General features: G+C 41.8%; 2 protein-coding genes across 5 annotated transcripts in view; both read right to left on the reverse strand.

Annotated features, from left to right (window-relative positions):
• Window positions 1–7,313, reverse strand: part of IL18RAP (interleukin 18 receptor accessory protein) — a 33,366-nt gene extending 26,053 nt beyond the window's left edge. Inside the window, exons 1-2 of one of the 2 annotated variants that reach the window (XM_019826970.3) lie at window positions 7,036–7,313; window positions 5,434–5,529 (exon numbers count right to left, since the gene is read on the reverse strand). The gene's annotated coding sequence lies outside the window, so the exon portion shown is untranslated. The remainder of the gene's footprint in view (window positions 1–5,433; window positions 5,530–7,035) is intronic. The other variant, XM_003983898.6, reaches the window with a different exon arrangement.
• Window positions 7,314–16,648: 9,335 nt separating this feature from the next.
• IL18R1 (interleukin 18 receptor 1) overlaps window positions 16,649–25,257 on the reverse strand; it is a 30,514-nt gene continuing 21,905 nt past the window's right edge. The window contains exons 9-11 of one of the 3 annotated variants that reach the window (XM_045053322.1): window positions 24,801–24,959; window positions 19,185–19,343; window positions 16,649–17,388 (exon numbers count right to left, since the gene is read on the reverse strand). In XM_045053322.1, the coding sequence (XP_044909257.1) occupies window positions 17,033–17,388; window positions 19,185–19,343; window positions 24,801–24,959 (674 nt within the window). In that variant the 3' untranslated portion in view covers window positions 16,649–17,032. 3 annotated transcript variants of the gene reach the window in all.

Genomic DNA, 25,257 nt, shown 5'->3' on the forward strand with positions numbered 1-25,257 from the left:
GGTTGTTAGAATAAGGAAACTTTCTCCTGAACTTTGCCTAAAAATTTGTCCTAAAACATTCCCATACTGTCTTAGGCTCTTTAAAGTGAAAGTGGGGGTTGGGGCATCTGGGTGGCTCAGGCAAGAGTCCGACTTCGGCTCAGGTCATGATCTCACAGCTTGTGAGTTCGAGCTCTGCATCAGGCTCTGTGATGACAGCTGGGAACCTTGAGCCTGTTTCAGATTCTGTGTGTGTCTCTCTCTCTCTCTGCCCCTCCCCCACTCTTGCTCTGTCTCTCTCTTCTCAAACATAAATAAGTGTTAAAAATAAATTTTAACAAGTGAAGGTGGGGGGTTGAAGGGGTGGGGGGAATGGGTGATGGACATTGAGGACAGCACTTGTTGGGATGAGCACTGGGTGTTGTATGTAAGTGATGAATCATGGGAGTCTACTCCTGAAACCAAGAGCACACTTGTATACGCTGTATGTTAGCTAACTTGACAATAAATTCTATTTAAACAATTAATTTAAAAGTAAAAAAAAAAAACAGTACTAAACATAAAAAAAAAAAGTTAAAGTAAAGGTGGGGTGGGAAACAAAATAATCCTCTGAAATAGAAAAAGTAAAGGAGCAGATCATGTCAAGAGAGAATGAGGGCCCTGCCCTGCGTTCATGGCACTTTTAACTCCCTTGTTGATAGGGTGGCCATTGCAACTTTCAAATGAATTATAAGAGATGTGAGATAAGGATATTGGGTGTGGGTCTTAGTCCAATGGGCTGCTATAATAGAATACCACATAGCGGGTGGCTTATAAACAATGGAAATCTATTGCTCACAATTCTGGGGGCTGGGAAGTCCAAGATCAGGTCACCAGCATGGTCATATTATCCTGAAGGCCCTCTACCTAGTTCGTAGTGCCTTCTCACGGTGTCCTCGGGTGATAAAAGGTGCTAGTGATCTCTCTGGAGTCTCTTTTATAAAACACTAATCCTGGGGCACCTGGGTGGCTCAGTCGGTTAAGCGTCCGACTTCAACTCAGGTCACGATCTCGCAGTCTGTGAGTTCGAGCCCTGCGTCGGGCTCTGGGCTGATGGCTCAGAGCCTGGAGCTGCTTCAGATTCTGTGTCTCCCTCTCTCTCTGCCCCTCCCCCGTTCATGCTCTGTCTCTGTCTCAAAAATAAATAAACGTTAAAAATTTTTTTTTAAAAAATAAAAAAAATAAAACACTAATCCTATTTATGAAGGCTCCACCCTTATGACCTAAGCACCTTCCAAAGGCCCTACCTCCTAATACTCATTATTAGTGATATCATCTTTAGAGGTTAAAATGCCAACATATGAATTTGGGGAAGAACACATTCAGACCAGAATAGTGTGTGTAATATTTGATTGTTGTTTAATGTTGTTTTGAGCAGAAAATAAAAGTAAATTTTTTAATATGACTGTTTTCATCTGTCCTTTTAGAGTCCTGAACTATTATCACTAATGTAAAAATTACTCTGTATTACTCTGTGGGTTACTCTTGGGGTGGTAGGTATAAGAAAACTTATCCCTGAGTTTTGTCTAAGAATTCCCCCTAAGACACTCCCATACTTTAGGCTCCCAAAGAGCCTAAGGTCTTAGGCTCTTTAAAGTTGGGAGAGGGGGTGGACAAAATAAACAGTAAAGTCCCTGTCCTCAAGGATCTGTCACAATGTGAAAAACAATGTTGTTGTTTTTTCATTTTGAATTCTTTGTTTTATTTTTTAAATTTCATTGACACTTTTATTTCACATCAAAAACATGTTTTTGTGAGAACAATGTTAAATAAAAAAATTTTACTGACACTTACTGAAACAGTAAGAAATACTTTTATTCAAAACTATTGCAATAGGGGATAGAAATCAAGCTCAACTCAGAATACAGCAAGGCCGAGGGAGAATTTATAGTCAAAAAGCAAGGTGAGGGGGTCAGGGGATGGAAAGTTACTAAAGAGACATCAAGGGTAGAGAGATTCTTACTAAATGGATCTAATGGAGTTCTTGCTCAAGGTGAATCAAGGGCTTAGATATCAAGGATGGGAGTAGAGGACTTTGATCACTATCAAGTGTAGAAGGATGATTTAGCAGGACGCTTTGCTAAGGCTGGTCTGGGCAGACCAAACATATGACTGGGGCCAGGGTGGAGGCCTAGTGGAGAAGAGGTCTCAGAGGAGCTGGACTAAAGTTTGGTCAAGAAAAGACCCTTTGTCAGGATGCCCATGTGACTTAGTAAGTTAAGCATCTAACTTCAGCTCAGGTCATGATCTCACGGTTCACGAGCGAGTTTGAGTCCCAAGTCGGGCTCTGTGCTGACAATGCAGAGCCTGCTTCAGATTCTGTCTCCCTCTGTCTCTCTCTGCCCCTCCCCCTGCTCATGTTCTCTCTCTCTCTCTCTCTCTCTGTGTGTAAAATAAATATACAGTTAAAAAAGAAAGAGAAGAGTGTCTTTGTCAACATAAACATGCAAATAAGCAATACAGAAGAATGCATTACAGAAATAAATACAGTGATGACAGAAAAGAAAAAGTAAAAAGGAAGGAAGAAAAGACAGAAAAGACAGAAAGAAAGAAAGAAAGAAAGAAAGAAAGAAAGAAAGAAAGAAAAGAGGGAGAAAGAGGAAGGAAGGAAGGAAGAGAAAGGAAAGAAAGGTTACATGAACTGTCACTTGGCCCCTTTAAAAGTCTCCCCTCAATATCCATATTCTTTAGGAAGCTGACAAAATCAATCTCTTTCTCTTTCAACATCTAACCAGCCAACCAAGTTCCTCTCCTCACCCCTCCCTGCCTTGCTGCCCTTCCTGCAACCACTGCCTCCACTCCCCAACTTGCCCAGGACCTTTCTTTCCAGGTATTCCCATGTTTTCTCATAAATAAATGCTTGACTTTCCTCATCTTATAAAATTCTTCATTTCAACCAGTTTCCAACACACACACACACACACACACACACACACACACACACACGAACACACGCTATTATCTCCAACATCTTCAGATGCAGGAGGAGAAAGTGATTTTAATATCTATAATTTTTTGTCAATAATTACTGTTTCCCTAACAGAAATAGTGAGCTTGAGCTGTCTTTGGGGATCCAGTTGGAGCATTGCGGAGACAGCTGGGTAGGACTCAGAAATGCTTCTGTGGGGTGCCTGGGTGGCTAAGTTGGTTAAGCGTCCCACCTTGGCTCAGGTCAAGATCTCAGGGTTCATGAGTTCAAGCCCCACATCAGGCTCTTCCCTGACTGTGTGGAAACTGCTTGGGATTCTCTCTTTCTTCCCCTTCCCCCCTCAAAATAAACAATTAAACTTAAAAAATGCTTCTGGGGGTCAGCAGCATGGGGAAGCATTCAAGCCAGGAGCATCTGTAAGCTGCCAGGAAAGGGCAGACAGATTTCCTTAAAAAACACCGGCCTGGCAAGGGTGGGTCAGGGCTAAGGATGAAACGAAATAAGCCGAAAAAGGAAGAGAAGAAACAGAACACAGAGACCATCTTCATCCTAAGCACAGAGAGAGTCTGCAAGGAAGATGGGATGTTAGTGTCAGAAGCTACCGAGTAGGCAAAAAATGGACTGAGAAATGTCCTCTGGCCTTGGCTCCAATAGATCAGATCAGCTTGGGCAGGGGCCAGGGCTGAGTTGACAGAGAGCAGGACAAGAAAAAGAAGTAGTGGGAGGAATGTGAGGGGTGGGGACAAGCCGTGAAGTCCACAGGCTGCACACAATGCGCAGAGAAGCCAGAGGTGGTGTTTGAGCGCTTGTGGACAAGGGCAGAGCGTATACGCCATTTAGGGGAATGAGTTTGCAGGCTAGCAGGTCAGAGTGAGGAATTAGGAAGCGATAGAATCCCCCAAACCATGGAGAAATCAGGACTGGGTAGGAGGCACGTGGCCATGCATAGCAGTAAGGTCCATTCAGACCAGTTTGCCCAGGTGGGGACCAGAGCACAGGATGTTTCCACCTAGCCACTGACCTGCTGAGAAGAGAGTGTGCTCAGGGGGCAAGAGGCTTCATGAGACGGTGGAGCACCTTGAAGGGAGCCAGGCACAGGGACTAGAGTCACTGCTTTGTTTATCCCCATTGGTGGCTCTTTTTCTAAAGACTGTGGTCGAGGAAAAAGGCAAGATCAGCAACTGCCTTTTAAGATGTGGCCTCCCCTTCGCCTTTCTTCCCTTTGCCTCATAGAATAATCTCTCCATCTCCAACTTCTAGAGACATCTTCCTAAAAAGCAAACCTGAGCATGTCCTTTTCATGCTATAGACTTCACCAGCTCCACTGTATGTGAGACACCGAATTCATCCCAGCCACCATTTATAAAACCCTGTGGGACTTGATTTGGCTCTCTCATGTCTTATCTTGCATTTCTTCTCCAGAGAGACCCTCTCTGGCCATTGGCATAATAAGCTCATCCCTCCTTCCTCACCACTGTACTGGCCAGCAACCATCTTTTATTACTCATTTTATATTTGTCTTAGTTCACGTTACCGTCTCAAAATATGTTGTTTTAAAAATTTCTTCTCCGGGGCACCTGGGTGGTTCAATCAGTTAAGTGTCCAACTCTTGACTTTGGCTTGGGTCATGATCTCACAGCTCAGTATTTGAGCCCCGTGTTGGGCTCTGGGCTGACAGCACAGAGCCTTCTTGGGATCTCTCTCTCTCTTTCTCTCTCTCTCTCTCTCTGCCTCTTCCCCGCTCATGCATGCTCTCTCCCTTTCTCTCTCTCAAAATAAATAAACTTAAAAAAAAAAGTTCTCCCTCAACTAGAATCAAAACTCCATGCCAGTGGGAACTGAGTCTGTCTTTTCCAGCCTTCATGCTCTCTCCAGGAATAGTGGCTGGCCAACAACAGGACCTTAGTAACTCCTTGTTGGTAAGTTATCCACACCACACTGTAATTGTTATTTCGTATACTGTGTTCTCCCACTAGACTGGGAGCTCCTTAAGAACAGGGATCCTGCTTCAGAAATCTTATCTTCAAATCCTTGGACAAAGCTTTGTGTATAAATCACGATCAGTTCTGTCATCCAGATAAATACAGAATACTTGGAGAGGAGTCAGAACGAATGCACATCAATCTACTTCCGACCATTAACTTGCTGTGTGACTCCAGTTAAGATACTTAGCGTCTCTCTGTACTTCAGTTTTCTTATCTGCAAAATGAATTATTTGGACTGTGTCAGTAGTCCCTTCACCTTACAGCTAGAGAATCAGAAATTCTGGGGTCTAAGATAGGAAATGTGTGTTGTTTTTAAGCTCCTTGGCTAGGGAACCATGAGAACATGATTTCTAATATCATTTCAGCTTTAACATTTCTGTGATTCCATGTTTGAATATCCAAAGCCTATAGCAAATTGATTACCACACCCAGCAGTCTCCAGACCTCAGAAATTTCCATCCCAACCAGAGCCAACAGAAGCTCTCTCCATGATGCACTCACCTGCTGGTCTAGGACTTCAGGTTGCCGGGAGCTCTTTTCATGCTACAGCTCTCTCTGGGACATCGTTTTTCAAATTTTCTTGATTTCAAGAGTCACCTGGAATACTGATTACAAATGCAGATTTCTGGACTCTCCAAATCATATTAAATCAGATTCGCCAGGAGAACATTGGAATCTACCTTACAAACGAGTGTCAGGACCATCGCTATGGTCCAGGGAGCATCCTCGGGAAGCCCTGCTCAAGAAATAATAGAGCTTGGGGAGGTGGATCCGGGCTGAGTTATAACAGCTGTTGTCAGCACTGGTGGCAACTGAACAACACAAAGACAAGCCTATTCTGGAAACCCCATTTATGTGGGTTAACACACTGTGTGGCTTGTCAATGTCTGCTTTTGAAGACTATTTAACATCTATGTGATGACTCTCATTCCACCATCACCAAAACACTTTCACATGGAATCATATGGAATCACACAAGAGGCATAGTATATGCTTTATTGGGCAAGGACAACTTAATCTAAAACAGTCTGTAGAGTCTCTGTTGATGGGAGTTAAAACCATGGACAGGTGTCACTGAATATAGTGCACTGCTCTCATTTATTTTCTGGTCACAGATGGGATTGTCCTTCACGTTTCACTGATGGACCACCAAAGCTCACATTGTTTGAAATAGAAGTCCCCAATATTAATGATAATCACACATCTGGTAAGTATTAGAAGAATATTATTCCAGATTAATATTTCCAGATTCAGAGGTCTCAAAGCCTCTGACTATCCCATCACTACATGCTATCCTGTCACAGAAGAAGACAGGAGGCCAACAGGGCATCTTCAAGTATCTGACGTGTCTCTTCTCCAAAACATCTCGTACCTGCTTTTTGAGAGCCACAATTCTTTTGTTAGAAGTTGAAGATTCCTCCGCCTCCATTGGTCAAAGCTACACCTTCAATTATCTTTGGCTGGCAATGAACTAAAATTTTTGCTGGCCTAAGTTTTTGATGAGATAAGGCGAAAGAGAGGAAAATGCTAGAGGAGGTAAGTGTCAACAGAGCTTTAGGAAGGAAAATCTTACTGCCAAAGATAAACAAAGTACTTTATAATTGCTCACAGGATCAGCAGTGACTCTACACTGAGAACACAGGTACACAGAGAGATATGGTCTAGGACAATAGTAACTGCTGAATTCAATTAATGTTATTATGATTTTCACATGGTCCATGTTAGCTTTATACCTGATTGGCTGGGAATTACAGAAAATCCAGCGTGTAGTGCCTGCTCTCACTCACTTGACCTTATGATCTTATGATCAAGCCAAGATAGGGATTAGAATTTGACAAACATCTTGAGTCCTTTTACTCTGAACCTGTCCCACAAAATGCTCAAATCATGGTACATAGGTATATTTCATAACCATCATGTTTTTATAAAGTGAAGACTCCATAGATAGGAAGATCTCAATTTTCTTAGATGGCAATCTGTTATTTAAAAATCTCGTGAAAAGGAATTGTGTGAGAAATTCACTTTGAAAATTATTTAAGTTCTTTTCTCAACTTATGTTTTCTGGTTAGGAAATCTAGTGGGAAAAAATGTACCAATTCTTACCTTATTTTCTGTGCTGAAGACAGAAAAAAAGAGGAAGGAACTTCAAGTCCTTATTTCAGTAACTGCTGGCGTTTGCATCCGAAGAACGTGTAAATAATATCCATTTTCAAAAGATTCTACTATTATTTCTTCCTAGCCAGAGAACATGGAGAGCATGCAACAGCCGTTTGGCTGACACATGCTTGGAAATAATGAGTTATACCTGGAGGACAAAAGAAAACTTTTATTAGTTTGCAAATGACCATCGTCTTTGCCAAATCCGTGATCACACAGAGAAAAATCAAATTAACTACCTGTATCAGTGGAAGGAAATGTACTGAAGATGAAACATCTGAAACTCTCCTCTGACCCACCTCCTCGACTAGATAAGGTTTGTGGTCAGGTTTAGTTCAAAGAATGAGTAAGCCTGTTTCCTTTACAGGGATTTCCTGTAAAGAATATAGCACTCAATTTCTCAACTTTGTTGTTTTTTTTTTTTTCGTCTTGTAACACTAACCTCTGAAAGTGTAACCCTTAAGACATAAACTTAGGCCTCTCTTATGACTAACTTATTAACCCTGGAAAAGGAAAAAAAAATAGTATCTCTCTGACGCTCTTTACATAAAGCAATAATTTATTAACAGAGAGGAAATAAATTTAAAGTTTAAAATCACCAAGGTTTTCGGTACCTGTTCATTAATATAGAAAGCTTCAAAATATAACATATAATTAAGAGCACCACTATTCCTTTGATAGAACAACTAAAATCACTTTTGTAAGGATCCTGAGACCACACGGTCCGAAAGAGCTCTGCCTAGAAAGCATGTTGGTTAAGCCTTGATATTGGCTTCCCTTAAGAGTCTCATATTCTTTTTTTTTTTTTTTCTTAAGTTTATGTATTTTGAGTGAGGGAGAGAATGAGCCAGGGAGGGGCAGAGAGAGAGAAGGAGAGAGAGAATCCCAAGCAGGCTCTGTGCTGGCAGTGCTGAGCCTGATGTGGGGCTTGATCTCAAGAATTGTGAGATCATGACCTGAGCTGAAATCAAGGGTTGGACGCCCGACTGACTGAGCCACCCAGGTGCCCTAAGAGTCTCATATTCTAAGAAAGATAAAGCTGATTCATCTGAGCGCAGCAGAGCCCCACGACCACCTCTACACATAACTGGAGGAGAACACAAAACACAAGTAAAGACTAAGTTCACTTTGGGATGAAGGCAAAACAAGTGTTTACCTGCGGTTAGGGTAGAAGAGGGCATTAGCAATTATAGCCAGGAATGAGCCCTCAAATGTGCCTGCCACTAATCATAAATCTGTGTGGGATTCCAAGAGAATGTGACTGTTTGTTTTTCAGACCTATTGCAGGAGAGGTCATAGGAAGCAGCTGAAAGGCATGTAGAACTCCAGGCTCCCAGTGTCCTATGGGGGCAACACACTGATGAGAAGAAAGGCAGGAGACCTGGAGGCTGGGGAAAGGATGAAATGCTGGGGGCCAGCATGGAAGGAGAAACTTCAACATAAGGCGATGTTTATGACAGGTATTCAATAACTTTTGAATTTTTTTAATGTTTATTTATTTTTGACAGAGAGAGAGAGAGAGAGAGAGAGAGAGAACATGAGCAGGGGAAGGGCAGAGAGAGAGAGGGAGACACAGAATCCGAAACAGGCTCCAGGCTCTGAGCTGTCAGCACAGAGCCCGCCGCGGGGCTCGAACGCATGGACCACGAGATCATGACCCGAGCGGAAGTCGGACGCTCAACCGACTAGGCCACCCAGGCGCCCCTTCAATAACTTTTGAATTGAACTGGATTTGAGTCATGTGGAAGTAGAAGCAGTCCTTCTGAAGTTTCAGAACCCTAATGCAGACCTCGACACTGAATTTGATCACCTGAATAGAATTTGAACAGGCTTGCAGTTGATGAACTATCCTGTATGGGCCTTCCTCTGTCCCCGTCGTGTACATTCTGCTTTACATGCCCAGAAGCTGAGTCTATGAGCAACACCCAGTGTTCATCCCGATAAGTACCCAATAAGCGTTTCATTTTGATGAGGTCCCAATAGTTCATTTTTGCTTTTGTTTCCCTGGCCTCCTGAGACGTGTTGAGTAAGAAGCCGCTGCCGCCAAGGTCAAAGAGGTTTTTGCCTGCTTTCTCCTCGAGCACGTTGATGGCTTCCTGTCTTACATTGAGGTCTTTCACCAATTTTGAGTTTATCTTTGTGTCTGCTGTAAGAAAGTGGTGCGTGTTTCTTTCTTCCTAATGAACTTTATAATTAGCATGATTAACTCCATATGATTTTATTCATATGTGGAACTTGAGGAACTGAACAGACCATGGGGGAAGAGAAGGGGACGAAATAGTTTTAAACAGAGAGGGAGGGAGGCAAACCATAGGAGACTCTTAAATACAGAGAACAATGCGCTGCGCTAGTTTGCATTCCCACCAACAGTGCAACAGCGTTTCCATTTCTCTACATCCTCACCATCATTTGTTGTTCCCTGAGTTGTTCATTTTGGCCGCTCTGACCACTGTGAGATGGTATCTCAGTTTTTTAAGAAGGTGGGGTGGTAGAGAAGCCTTACCCCATACAAAGAGAGAAAGGACAGGGGCAGGGCAAAAGAAAAGAAAAAAAAAAATTGACCAGGCAGAGAATCAGAGAAGCTATATGGCTTAATCCAGAGAGAGAGAGAGAGAGAGGAAAATAAAGAAGGAGATACAGAAGCAGTGTAAAAAGAATAGATTAAAAATGTCTGCTTAGGGGCGCCTGGGTGGCGCAGTCGGTTAAGCGTCTGACTTCAGCCAGGTCATGATCTCGCGGTCCGTGAGCTCGAGCCCCGCGTCGGGCTCTGGGCTGATGGCTCAGAGCCTGGAGCCTGTTTCCGATTCTGTGTCTCCCTCTCTCTCTGCCCCTCCCCCATTCATGCTCTGTCTCTCTCTGTCCCAAAAATAAATAAACGTTGAAAAAAAAAATTAAAAAAAAAAAAATGTCTGCTTAAACAAAACAACAACCAGAATAACTAGACTAGAAAAGGGAAGAAATAAGAGGAGGGAAAGGAAGGAAAAAAATATATATAGGTATATATACATATATATGTATATATATTCTATAATACTATATTACATGTTTATAATATGATATGATATGATATGATATAATATAATGAGTGTGTGTGTGTGTATAAAATAAGAATTGACCAAGAATCAAATCAGAAAATGCAAAACTGCTGGACTGATACCTTGGAACTGGTGGCCTGGAGGAGGGGCTGTCTGGTTTGGTCAATGTCAATCTAGCTCTGGTAGATAAGCAGTTACCAGAGGTAGGAGGTCCCGCCTCCACTGTGGGCCCCTCGTCCGGTGCCTGAAGCCCCACCTCGTTGGTGATGGGGAGAAAAGCGGCAACACCCCAGCCTCCCCTCCCCAGACCAGGTGTCCCAGACCACTCTGTTCAGGTTGTCCTCACAGTGCCACGGGCAGGAGCAGGCCGGTTCTGTTCTGCTCCACAGTCTCCCGTGCCTCCCAGGATGCTCAGCTGGGATTCAAACCCTGATGTCTTAAAGGATCCTGCTCCACGTGCCCTGGGCCCCGGGTAGTGCCACTCTGCCCCACGGACAAAGGGCCTCTGGCTGGGTGGCGTCTGCAGGGTCTTTTGTCCTTGGAGCGGCTATATGCCTTCTTCCCACAGCTCTCAAAGAAGGGGATTACTCTCTCTTACTGCGCCTGTGAGCTCATGAATGAGCCCAGGACTGGCTCCCCTCCTTCCCAGGCACTGCAACAGGGAAGCAGGCCCCAGTCCAGAGAAAGTCCGCAACCCTGGATCATGTTAGAAATTGGTTCTTTCTCTGTTTTTTTTTTTTCCATTCCCCAGTCTGTGGTTTTCTCTGGTCCAAATACAGTCCTACACTTCCACAGCCTCTCTTTCTCTTCCTTTTTGTCTCTCCACAGAAGGGGATCCCACCCCTCCGTTCCTACACCACCAATTCGCAATCAGGTACCTATGGCCCGCCAACTTGTCCCCGTGGTCCCCTGGAGATTTTTCTGTCACTCGGTAACCCAGATTCCTGGAATTCCAAGTCTTCTGGCCTCAACACTGTCGTGTTTGAGGGATGAGGGAACTTTGGGTCCCCCTACTTCTCCGTCATGTTGGCTCCTCCCAAAGATTTAAATTTTAAAGAGTGAATCTATACAAATATTGAAAGAATGGGTAAATTCTCTCTATAATCAGGAAATGGGTAAGTGCCAATAGCAAAATAGAAAGACAAGTGATAAATTGGAAAAACAAAATATTTGCAACGTACATTGCAGTGCCTTAAGGCCTTCTATGTAAAGAAGTTCCAACAACAGAGATGAAAAAGATCAATGCCTTTGCAGAAAAATTGGCAAAAGCTAAGGGATAATTACCCCTTACATTGCTAATGGGAATACCAAATGAGAATCCCTGTGAAAAGGAACTTGGCCATATTAGGCCAAAGTACGCGTGCATTGCCCTCTGACACAGAGATCCTACATCTAGGAATATATCCCCCAAATATTCTAGGGAAAATGTGAAAAGATGTATGCATAAGACTACTGTTTACAACGGTATCTAAAATTGCAAAAAACTGGAAACATTTGATACTGGCCAAATAAACTGTAGTACAGCCACACAATGGTGTATCATGTAGCTATAAGAATGAGAAATAGCACCATAGGCAATTAGGCAGTGATTCTGGAATATATTCTGAAATGGGAAAATAGGGTGGAAAAATTGCTTCTAATATCCTACCATTTATCTGTATGAAGGGAGGGGATTTAAATATGTATGCATTTTTATTTACATTAAAAATGGAAGGCTACGTTGACATTTTTAGAAAGCTTTGCCTATAGGGGAAGGAGCAGACAAATAGGGAAGGGAATAGAAACTGGAATTTTCTGCATATACCTTGTTTTGTAGATTGGCTCTAGAAGGCTGTAGCTATTTTTGCATTATTATCAAACAAAACAAAATTTTGAGAAGCAAACCCTAAAAATCGAAATCAAAGGAATCGAACTGTTTATTGGGTTGGCAAAACGGTGTCAAGAGGAATAATTCCAAATGGTTCTATATCATAAGAGCCTGACTTTATTATATTCTGATGGGATATTCTGAAGGTATAAAATAGTACCCCCCAAAAAATCTCGAACTGTCTTTGCTAAACAAAATGTATATGGCTGTGTTAGTATTGTGAATTGTTCTGAGGCTATTATGTTTATTGTGGGGTAAAGCAAATTAATAATGACGGAGGACTCAGGTGCCCAGAAGCAAGTGGCTTTTCCAGCCCTTGGCAATTCCACAGTACGGGGCTTTCCCTCAGCTTAGACTATAGACTAGGTCAGGAACTGGCAGCTGTAAGCAGGAGCTTCCAGATTTGGCAGATTTCTTCCTGTCTATGGCAGGATCAGCAGCTCCTTTGGTAGCCCGGTGCCTTGTGACTTTGGAAGATGTTCTTGGAAGATGAGCCTAAGGTCGGTTTCTTTTCCTCTCTAAGCAGTTCTAGAATTGTCTCTGTTTAAGATTTTTTAAAAAAATTTTTGGATGTTTATTTATCTTTGAGAGAGTGGGAGAGACAGAGCTCAGGGAAGGGAGGGGCAGAGAGAGGGAGACACAGAATCCATAGCAGGCTCCAGGCTCTGAGCTGTCCACACATAGCCTGAGGCAGGGCTTGAACGCATGAACTGTGAGATCATGACCTGAATCGAAGTGGGAGGCTTAACCCACAGAGCCACCCAGGCTCCCCCAGCCATCTCTGTTTAAACTAGCTAAAGAAGATTATGTCCGTTACATCTAAAGCATGACCCATTCAGAGATACTTTATTTTGTTAAATAAAATCGTTATGTGCAACCTCAACATAAAAATGGGTAAAAGCAATGTTGCACTGATTGAACTATCTTGAACGCATGGCAGCGGGAAGAGAGCTGGGGGAAGCTCACCTGTTTTCCCCTCACTCCACCCTGCTGCCCAGGATGGTCCCTAAGGCACCATGAGGAGCCCTAGGACTCCCCAAACACAATCTGGAAGTCTATTCTTAACGTGTTCGCCATTAATTATTAAGCACACGCATCACATTATAGATCTTGATATATGAATGGGTATAACATAAATTACATTGCCTGGTTATGTATGAGCCACCACAACATAGGCTGTAAAGAGACAACAGCTTGACATCACAAACCTCACACAGAAATGGAGACGTTAGTTTCAGAGCCCCCAGCCTGGACTGTGATCATTATCAGCGTAGCACACGGGATGGACCCAGTGTCCCACCCATGGCACACATATACCGTTTCCTGTTAGATTTGTGGCTTGGTCACCCTTTGAAGAGCCCTCCAGTGCTCCTGAGCCCATCTCTTAGAGTCGCTTCTGCTCAGGAAGTTGGCCTCCTCAGAGGTTGGGTGTCTTCCCTCAGATCTGCCTTGAGCACTGGGTTCGCCAGTGTCCTGCTTTAGGCAAGTATGCTGACAGCTGGAGGGAAGTTCACCCCCTGTGTGCCTGGCCGACAGTCCTGGCCAACCATCAGCATCAGCATAGCATGAGCTCCTAGTACCCGCCAGAGGCCCAACTCCCTGTACCTTGGCAGATGCCACAGCAGACATGCTCCAGTCAAGTGTACACTTTCATCCTGTGAGGGCTGGAGTGCCATTTGTCCCCTCCATCCTTACCCTAGTGTCCTAGAAGAAAGACTGTAGAACCTTCATATTCTTTTGTCCTCCTTGGAGGTAGTCCTAAGCAGCCACGCTTCCTCTCTGCAGGCCGTGTCCTAGACTCCCCTAGAATAAGTTGCCTTCCCGGGAAAGTGCCAGCACTTCCAAAAACTCATCTCAAGACTCACTGCCCAACAGGCAATTCCAAAGAGAAGAGATGATACACCTGTCTGCCCCTGCCTGTCACACTAGCTAGTCGTGTGACCTGGGTCAATCCCCGGACTTACCCCGTTCCTGGCTTTGGACTATGTGGGTAATAAGCTCTCTGCTCTAAAAGAATATAACTCTACGTTAATAAATGTTGCAGCACATAGTAGACATACATGGAGTATTTTATCCATCTTGGATGGGTGGCTATTCACTGATTCTCTGAAATCGACCCCACCGTTTAAGGACACCTGAATCCACAGAAGAGAATGCCATTATTCTACCAATAATACCTATTTGTTGGTCCCAGCTGGAACTGTTTGCACTTAGACTTAAAAATATGCACGCGAATTAACTGGCATGTGAAGAGCTAATTCTTGTGCTGCGTATTGAGTGGCTTTGTGGCTTTGTAGAAGAGAATTCTTTTTCTCCTGGATGGAAGGTAGAACGAAGAAGGTACATACAAAGTGAGTTGACATAAAAAAAAAAAAAAGGCAGAAGAAGATAGGTGTAGAAGTTCATTTCGAATGACCCATATCTTTTTTTTTTTTCAATGTTTATTTATTTTTGGGACAGAGAGAGACAGAGCATGAACGGGGGAGGGGCAGAGTGAGAGGGAGGCACAGAATCGGAAACAGGCTCCAGGCTCTGAGCCATCAGCCCAGAGCCCGACGCGGGGCTCGAACTCCCGGACCGCGAGATCGTGACCTGGCTGAAGTCGGACGCCTAACCGACTGCGCCACCCAGGCGCCCCACGAATGACCCATATCTTATTAAAACAGGTAGACATCTATATTGAGAATGAGGAAGGGGAATGTTCACATAAGTGAAAAAGGCATCCAGAGACATTTCAAAATTAAGGGCACTGGACCAAAGGTTTATTAATGTCTTTTAAAGCATATGTTTAATGTACTCATTTAACACACTTAATGCAAAACTTAATAATAACACACTTAATATATTTTACAGCACACATAATAGAAGAGAAAAGCAAAATCAGTCTACATAGTAGACTCTGATGATAGCAATAACATTTCTCTTGACTGTATGTTTTCACACAATATTAAATTATTTTACTTTTTTAGCCATCCAACTAGCACACAAAGTTTTAAGCTCTCCAAAAAGCAAATCACTTTCTACCACTGAAAATCTAATAAAATCTTTTTTTTTTTTTTTTTTAATTTTCAGCAATATCTACCACAGCCGTTTTAAACAGTGTCTGGTTTAAATCTGTCTGGAACATTCAGGCTGCATCCATATAGCCTAACCAGGCTTCCAGATCTACCCAAATCTTTCCTTTCTGTGTAAGGCAGATATTTGTCACTCACTCAGTGATTTCCATGGACAGCCATTATTGCTGAGGCCACCAAGAAGGCCCACAGGGCTGTGCTTGCTTTAGGGAGACAGACACATGTCTCCCAATGTCAAGTTTCACGCCTCCAAGGAAGAAATCTCTTTTTCTCTATTGATATGCTTCTCCCACATGCTTCTCTCCGTGTACAAATGTCCTCAAGTCAAAACCGCCTTCCTTCCAGATCTCTTTCCTTTTCCTGCTCTCTGGCTAGTATTTTAGTTCACTGTTAAATAAATGAGCTAACAATTAATGATGACAATTAATAGTGACAATTAATAATAGTAATAGCAACACATGAACTATTAAGTCTGTGCCAAGAACTGTGGTAGGTACTTTATTTATTCATTTGGTTCCCCTATGAAGTAGGTACAACTACTCTACATTCCAGTTTTACAGATGAGGACATGAGGCACAGACCGGTTAGAAAAGATTCCAGGGGCCACACAGAAGTAGCTAGCACAGGATCCGAACCCCAGCATCTTGACTGCACGGCTCATGTTCGACAACCATGCCCTGCCGCCTCCACATTAACGGCATTTAAAATATATAATTAAAAAAAAAATCAAGCAAGTAACTTTTTTTTTTTTTTTTTTTTGCTGTGGCTAATGAATACCAGTGGCTAACAGTGAATATGGAAAATCTGGTCTGCCACCACCCTGTCTATAAACATTCCTGTTCGTTAAATCAACAAATGTTTTAGACCAGTTTTGAAAGACCCTGAGAATGATTTCAATGAAACTGTGTGTCTCAGCATTTGGGGAAGTTCCCTCCAAACAGGTCCAGTTAAGCAAGCCCTGTGCAGTGCTTTAGGGGGGTTCCAGTAACTGAGGGTCTGCAGCTGTGGTCGGCACACGCCGAACACGTCCTGAGGCCAAGGACTTGGCACACCTCGGTCCCCTACTCTGCACACAGCCCCACCCGCTCTCTGCCCCATCCCAGGCACTCTCCACAGTGCTTAGAGGTAGGAGGCACTGTGGGGAAGTGAAGGCACCATTGCAGTTACTACGTCACCTACAGGATCATAGAAAACGCCACTTCATCAATGAGAAAGAATGAAATATGGCCCTTTGTAGCAACGTGGATGGAACTGGAGAGTGTGATGCTAAGTGAAATAAGCCATACATGGAAAGACAGATATATGTTTTCACTCTTATGTGGATCCTGAGAAACTTAACAGAAACCCATAGGGGAGGGGAAGGGGGAAAAAAAAAGAGGTTAGAGTGGGAGAGAGCCAAAGCATAAGAGATTCTTAAAAACTGAGAACAAACTGAGGGTCGATGGGGGGTGGGAGGGAGGGGTGGGTGGGTGATGGGTATGGAGGAGGGCACCTTTTGGGATGAGCACTGGGTGTTGTATGGAAACCAATTTGACAATAAACTTCATATATTGAAAAAAAAAAGAAAAGAAAATGCCACTTCATGAACGTAAAATCCTTTAGTTCAATCATGAGCATTAAAAACGTGAAGATGTACCCTTTTTGTAGGGCGTAAGTTTCTTTGCTTTGTGCCCAGCCTCACCGTTGCTGAATATGGATTGAGAATGAGCACCTGTAGACAGTTACGGAGGAGGAAGAAACAGAAGAGGTCTGTTGCTTTTGAATTCTGGGTTCCACTGGGAGCACATGACCACAGCTCAATGTTTAGTCCTATCTCTGGCAACTTAGTGATGACTTTCATCTTCAGACTGTAAGTAAGATTTTCAGAGAGCCAAATATTTTTAATAGTGCCCTTTGTTAAAAATAGGCTCCTCCGCTCCGAGCCCAGAGCGTCAAGAGCTCTTTCTTACATTTGGCTTTTCTAAAGATCAGGACTGTGAAAGAACAGGGAAGACTTCAGATTCAGTTCCACGAGGCTTGACCACTTTTGCAGGCATCAGGTACAGAAGATTCTTCCAGAACCTTGAGTTATACGACAGAGGTTTATCAGCGTTCCACTTCAGAACTCTGTGAGATTTCAAAAGCTTTAGTGATTGGGGGAAGAATGTGAAGTCACTGACAGGTGTAAATTCAATTAAGATGATTTTAATTTTCCTTTCTACCAGAGCTTCATGGAGTCCACTTTCAAGTTCATACCTGACTTCATTAGACATGTAGCTTTTACTTAGGACAATGATCAGTCTTCGGCTTTTCTCTATCAATGAGTGGATTTCATCAACAATAGCTGAAAAGGCAAGACGTGGCAAAGTAATTGAAGAGAACTAAAAGAGACAGGAGATGAAAATCATTTTGCACAGTCTAATTCTGTGTTATTTAACTTACTTCACTAGTAATTTTTTCAAGACAAACCATTTATTCTTAATCCTATACACCTATGGAAAACAATCATCTAGAAAACAATAATGAAGTTGGCACTAATTCTGTGCCACTCCCTCTTCTAAATGTTTTATGTATATCAACTTACTAAAGCATCATAATGATCCTATGAAGAAAGTATTGTCATCACCACCATTTTGCAGATGAGGAAGCCAAAGTACAGAGTGGTTAAGTAACTTGCCTGGAGTCACACAGCTCGTAAATGGCAGAATCAGAACCTAGGTGGTCTAGTTCTGGAGCACCTGTTCCTAACCATCATGCTATCTTGCTTGCCTCTCCACAGGCAGGGAGGAGCACACTAAAATCCAAATTTAAAGATTATATATCTATATATCTATATCTATATGGAGATAGATCTATATGGAGATATAGATATAGATATATAGATATAGATTAGATATAGATATAGATATATAGATAGATATCCAATTCACAGTTAGTCCAGACCAGAAGTGACAAACATTCTGTAAAGGGCCAGACAGCGAATATTCCAGGCTTTTCACACCATCTTTGTCACACTGCTCATCTCTGCCATGTAGCTCAAAGGCAGCCACAGACAACACATGAACAGATGTCACCTTGCTGTGTTTCAACAGAGGTGACAGACTGGATCTGACCCGTGGGTGATGGGTTGCCAATTTCTGGTTTAGACCTCTCCCCTTTCTCAAATAGACGTTTTAATCCAAACTAATTACAATTAAATATGCAACATTCTTTATTTTTATATGAGAACCGAGAAGAAATCTATTTAATTAATTAATTTATTAAAAATTAGTATGCTTTCTCCTTCTAATTGGTAGTATTTTCCCTTTCTCATTTGTAATCTAGGTGGGTGGGAGGGGACCGCAACTATTCCTTATTTACTGCTATGTTTTCAATGCCAAGCTCAGATTTTGGCACAAGGCTGGAACTCAGTATATGTTGCATGAATGGATGATAGTGACAATGAAAATATTTATATTGTATCCTTGGTAATGCACCAGCCCCCAAAACATTCTGACACAGATTTCAGATATTTGCTCTGGAAGACTTCAGAGAAAATATACAGAAATGTTACTAAATTTCTTGGCTTCAAACTGGAATTTGCTTCAATGTGTGTTTTAGGGTTGTTTATATTCATATACTAGTAAAAAACTGAATTTCATGACTAAAATCCGACATGAATCATCAATCTCCTTTTAGTCACCCTTTTCTGACCGTAATTTTCACACCAATGCCAACCCAACAAAGAATAAGTATTTTCTGGTAAGAATGAACTGTGTTTATAGTGCAGAGAATCCCGTTCTGCTGTATAAAACATTACCAAAAGAGATATTCCTACTGTGGGGCATCTCTAGATAAATGCTTCACGACAATGCCGATTCTGGGCCTGGTTCTGAAAGTGGAATGCCCTTTCCCCAAAGGTTCAGAGAAGTAGGAAGCACATTGAAGAGCCTGGGGCCCAAAGAGGTGACTCTCAGAAGCAGTGTAATTCGCTTTTTTGTCACTACTGATTCTCTTGATTTAGCTGGTCACTTTTGGTTTAGAGAATCGCGTTCATTTGTTTTTAAGGCAAAACGGGGTTGTCTTTTGTAAGGCTGAATTATTCATCTTTTACAAGGAAAATCTCTCCACCAGGTCCCTATCTTGTATTCCCTTTCTTACCTCCTCCAGGCACTACATCCCTTTCATATATGCATAACTTATACCCAAAGTGTTTCTCCAACACCTTGGGCAAAATCTCCACAGCAAAGGTGTGCTCCTCTCCATTTTCGGGTCCACATTCTTTTAGGTAAGACACAAAAGCGTCGTATGTTTTCCCATCTAGGAAATAAGGTTTACTCTTTTAATTACAGTGCAAATAAAAGTTTAAGTACGAATTTGAGCAAAAGCCATGAAAAATGGGAGTGGAACCAATGAAAAGGAAAAATGAAATAGAGCATCTATCTGTACAGCATCTATAATCAAATTGTACACGTTAAATATGTACTGTTCCTTGTATATCAGTTGGAGCTCAATGAATCCCATTTAAAAAAGAATAAAGAAAATATTTTTGCTAGAAAACAAATGAAAAATTAGAGCAAGAATGTTTAAACGAGGTAACCCGTAAGGTCCATCAAATATATTTTGGTTCTCGGATTCTTTTTAGACATTATTCTTTATCTATGACTTTTTAAGTTGTCAAACACAAGAAATAAATTCATTATTAAAGACAAACAAAAAATAGCATCACCAAATCTCATATGCTAATCAAGCAACCAACCAGCAAATTGGTTTTTTGCATGTACATTAAGACTCCCTTTTTTGGACACTATAGAAGGATGGGGATAAATACTAGATTCAGGAGCTCAAGGAATTTAAAGGCAGTTAAAGCCCAGGAGACCAAATATATCCTCAGTCTAGAATTGGAAAGCAAATCTCATCTCGGATTTCTTGTATCACCTAATTCTACCAGCATCCTCATACGTCTACTCTCAGAATGACTCACTGGAAAGCCGAGACAGAAACAAAGCTGAGAGTTTACATTGGCAAGTGAGAAGGGACAATAGAGGTGATTTAACAGAAGACCATGTTGGAAGGGAAGGGGAAAAAATAGTTACAAACAGAGAGGGAGGGAGGCAAACCATAAGAGACTCTTAAATAGAGAATAAACTGAAGGTTGATGGGCGGGGGACGGGGAAGAGGGGAAAATGGGTGATGGGCATTGAGGAGGGCACCTGCTGGGATGAGCACTAGGTGTTATATGTAAGTGACAGATCCCGGGAATCTACTCCCCAAACCAAGAGCACAGGTACTAAATGCCAATATGAAAACTTCCAGTCTGTTGAAAGGTTTTCACTGATAATAACATCTGCTCCTATTTAATTCCTGATAATGAAGCGCTTTCCGGAGGTTAAGGCGACAAAGCCAAGATGAAAGTGTTACCTAAGCAACAAAGACCATTGTACTAATTGGGTAACTACAAAATTACATACATCTCTGTCTCCTCTACCTTCGTCCAATCTGTTTGAGAAGACAAAGGAGACAGACCCAACAACTTGAAAAAGTTTACAAAGAACACATTAGCAGATGCCAGACAGTGTGACAAAACCAGCAAAACAAACAGAATCAAAACAGACACTACAGCGTGACCTCCAGGGGACACGCTTTCCGAGAAAAAGAAATTTTGAGCCAAGTCCTAAATGATACAATTGATGCTAACTGGGATTGGTAGAGGAAGAAGGGGCAGTGGGTGGGGCGTGGTCTACCCCTAAGCCGTGACAGTTTGTTAGATGGTACAGGAGTTAGATGTATGCTTGCCTGTGTTATTGGAATCATGAACTTGCTACTGAGTTGAAAGCTAAATATCACTGGGTCCTTTATGAAAATCTAATAGGATGAAACCATTCCAGTTCCATGTTCTTTGTGGTGCCACATCATGCATGCTCAACAATTCAGCCTGGTACCTTCAATGGCTCACAAAACAACAATTTCTGTTTCTGGCAAAGCTTCTTCAATTCCACCTACAGCATTCAGGTTCAGCAGTTCAAGTCAGAGCCTACTGTTGATTTAAAGCAACTGGTTAGCAGAATCGCATGCATACAAAAGAAAGGACGGGGCGCCTGGGTGGCTCAGTGGGTTAGGCGTCTGACTTTGGCTCAGATCATGATCTCCCGGTTCACGAGTTTGAGCCTTGCATTGGGCTCTGTGCTGATAGCACTTTGGATTATCTCTCTCTCCCTCTCACTGTGTCCCTCCCCCACTTTCTCTCTCTCTCTCTCTCTCTCTCTCTCTCTCTCTCTCTCAAAATAAATGTCAACTTTAAAAAAAAAGAAAAGAAAGGACATTTTGGTAAAAACTGTAGAATTAATATGCATATCGGAGGTAGGAAAAGATGTTATTAAAAAAAGAGCCAGTTCCTAGTTTAATCAGTAAGTGGGTCCCCCAAGTAATTCTGTTAGATTGCTGTGAAATACAGCTATTTATTAGTGTAAGAGCTAGTGTTTCCATTAATAGTCATTATGTCAACGATTAGAATAGGCACCAAGGAGTAAGAAATAAATAAGTACACTTTTTTAAAAGGTACTCTTTTTTTGTAATCATGATGTAACTAATTGCAATAAACTGGAAAGACAATTCAGCCAAATTTATACTGTAATATGCAAGTAACATAGCTTTACTCTTACCCATGGAAAATTAGTTTTTCAACTATTAATTAATTTTCAAATGCCTTATTTCAAGCAATTCTCTTCTTGGTTTAGCAAATCTTGTAATTTATATTCTAATTTACTTTAAACCCAGGTAATGAACGGCTTGCTGGCTTTGATAACAAAGTAAAGTGCTTAAGGTAAGGTATCGGAAAGCTAATAATAATTATTTTGGGTTCTGTATAAACGAAGTCCTCATGTGAATGGGCATTTGGGACTTTAAGGAATCAGGCCAGAGCTTCTCAAACTGTGTTCAGCGAGTGACCATATTTTCATTTAATTTGACTGGCTTGGGTTGATTTGTTTCATTTCCAGTCCTTCATAAACCAGTACTGAAAACATTCTTGGATATTGCAGCAATATCAACTGGCCAGGAAAGTTTAAATTTTTGCCCTTTATCTCCATTTCTGCCCTTTTCCACAACTGATCTCTGTCATGGACCACACTTTTAAATATAGCTGATGTAGAGCACATCTGTAAATGTTTCCATGCACCGCCACATCGGGAGGTAGGAAGCGTGAACTGAAAAAAAAAATGTGGATTGGGTCAAACACAACAACGAGGGGGAAAAAATCTTAGCTGAAGATCAGAAAGAGAGATATTAATGAATGCTCATTTTGAGATACTTTCTGGTCAATGCAAGTAGAGACCTGTTCAGAAAGGGCCAACAAGAGACTTCTCGGTTGCTTGCAGCGTTTCTCTCCATCTCCAAAATTGCACACACACAGGCTCAAAGCTAAATTAATTAGCTTTGCTAATTTTATATTATTTTTTAAATTTATTTTTATTTTTGAGAGAGAGAGAGGGAGAGAGAACCTCAAGCTGGCTCCGTGCTGTCAGCGCAGAGCCCAATAAGGGCTTGATCCCACAAACCGTGAGATCATGAACTGAGCTGAGATCAAGAGTCAGATGCTCAACCGACTGAGCCACTCAGGTATTCTTAATTTTATATTATTAATTAAAAGTTGCAAATATGAAAAATCTGAGACTTCTTTCATAACTTGAGGAGAGGAGGGTCTTTCCACTTCTGATCACAGATCTAGATTTAAAAAATCCATAATAATAAAAATGTACACCTGAAACTAACATAGCAGTGTGTTCAATTATCCTTCAAGAATAGCAAAAAAAAAAAAAAAAATCTTCCACATGTGACACTACTATAAGCAAAGTCAAAAGACAGATTACAATCTGGGAATAATATTTTCATTTCATATTATAGACAACAGGCTCGCCTCCTTAAACTAGAAATAGCTCCTAGACATAAACAAGAAAAGGAAAGGCCAACAACCCAAAAGAAAAAATGGCAAAGGCTATGAATGAGTACTTTGAGAAAGGAAATACAAATGAGTCTTACACAAATCAATAGTGACTCTTGCATAGGAAGCGAAATGGCAAACGAAAACTACACAGAGATACAACTATTTACCTATCAGATTGGCACATACTCAAAAGGTTTTGGGTAAGGTCATGGGACAAAAGTGACCCCATTCTTTGAAGGTGGCAGTGGTATAGTAATATGGGGGGCAAATTGGCAATATCCGCCAAAGTAACAATTGTGTCTACCCTTGAGAATTCTTCCTTCACTTATACTGCCCACAGTTGAACCAATGACTGTACAAAACTATCTGTCACATCATTTCAGTAATAACAAGTTGTTTTAAATAACCCACAAGGTGGGGCGCCTGGGTGGCGCAGTCGGTTAAGCGTCCGACTTCAGCCAGGTCACGATCTCGCGGTCCGTGAGTTCGAGCCCCGCGTCGGGCTCTGGGCTGATGGCTCAGAGCCTGGAGCCTGTTTCCGATTCTGTGTCTCCCTCTCTCTCTGCCCCTCCCCCGTTCATGCTCTGTCTCTCTCTGTCCCAAAAATAAATAAATGTTAAAAAATAACCCACAAGGTGACCAAATAAGCAGTGAGACAGCTGCAGAAATAAAACACTGGGCAAGCCTAACAACTGAGAGACTTTACAAACTACTATAGAAGTGCATCCAAGGCATATTAAATCAAAGTTAAAAATAGTGTACATAATATGCGAACATTCGTTGGAGCGGACTTTGATTCTATATTGGTATTTGTTCGGCTATACTGTCAATGGTGGATGAAGTGGGAAGAACAGACATAGGATAGGATGACAGGGAGATATTCTGTTGTATCATTTCTCAGACTTTTTGTGTTTTGAACTATGTGTGTCCTACACACACACACACACACACACACACACACACACACAAGCAAGTTTAATGGGGTAGACTGATTTTTTTAAATTCAGTAGCCATCTTTCTTTTTTATTAAAGTATACATGATTCAGTAACTATCTTGAAACTTGAGGACTTCTTTAAATCACCTTTAAAAGTAGAGAAACTTAGGCACAGAGTTGCCACACAGAAACAGCCATAGATAAGAACAGGCAGTTCTAGGAAACTAGAACCCGGGTCATTTGACTTCTAGTCCGGGGTTCCTGTAGATACATCATGCAGACTTCTTTGTCAGGTTAAAATAATGAACCATAATACAATTCAATTCCATTGAAATGAAGTTTATTGAATGTGCATATTGTTTAAGATGCCCAGATTGTGTGTGAATAACGACAGCTCTTGGGCACAAGCATCTCACAGGCCATGAAGGAGGACGTGACATGCGTGCATAAAACAATTAGAGAACAGTTTTTGGCAACATATGAGCAAGCACAAAAAAAGGTGATACAAGACAACACTTGTGAGGGATGCTACGTTCAAATCAATTTTTCCCATGGACAAACCTCTACCACACATGAAGTATAATCAAAATGAAATGAAGATTAATGTTTCTTTATTTGGTTTCTTTTTCAAAATTTTTTAATGTTTATTCATTTTTGAGACAGAGAAAGAGTGTGAGTGGGGAAGGGGCAGAGAGAGAGGGAGACACAGAATCCAAACAGCCTCCAGGCTCTGAGCTGTCAGCACAGAGCCTGACGTGGGGCTTGAACCCACAAACTGTGAGATCATGACCTGAGCCGAAGTCAGACACTTAACTGACTGAGCCACCCAGGTGCCCCTCTTTATTTGGTTTCTTAATGAAGTAAGAAGATAAGAAAATCCAGCATTGTGATATTCATTACCTGTTAATGTTTCATCTTTTCTCGTGAAATGTCTATAAAATAGAGCCAAGTCAACTCTATAAATGACACCCATTATCACTAGGCACACAACTACCACTGAGATCAAAACAGCCACAATCATTCCTCTGGTGAAGATGTAGCCTGGGATATCAGCCATATCTTCTAGAGAGGAAAAGAAAATGGAAATAATTAATGAAAGATGGTTTACCAGTGTCTCCCCCCATCTTACCTCATAGTTGTCAGTTTTTATATTTAGCACTAATCCCAGTTGTCTATCCAATGCATTCCGTTCACTTAGTCCACATTCCTGCCTTTTAAGTCTGGAGTACTGACCTTTCTCTCCGATTTTTAAAGAATAAAAATGTGTAAAAGGATATTCAGAGACCTGAATGGAAAGCATTGTGATATAGCCTGTCCCTACTTGGGGAAGGCAAGGATGATAAGATACCAGGGTGAA

This window comes from Felis catus, chromosome A3 (genome assembly GCF_018350175.1).
Source record: "Felis catus isolate Fca126 chromosome A3, F.catus_Fca126_mat1.0, whole genome shotgun sequence".
Classification (NCBI taxonomy): domain Eukaryota; kingdom Metazoa; phylum Chordata; class Mammalia; order Carnivora; family Felidae; genus Felis; species Felis catus.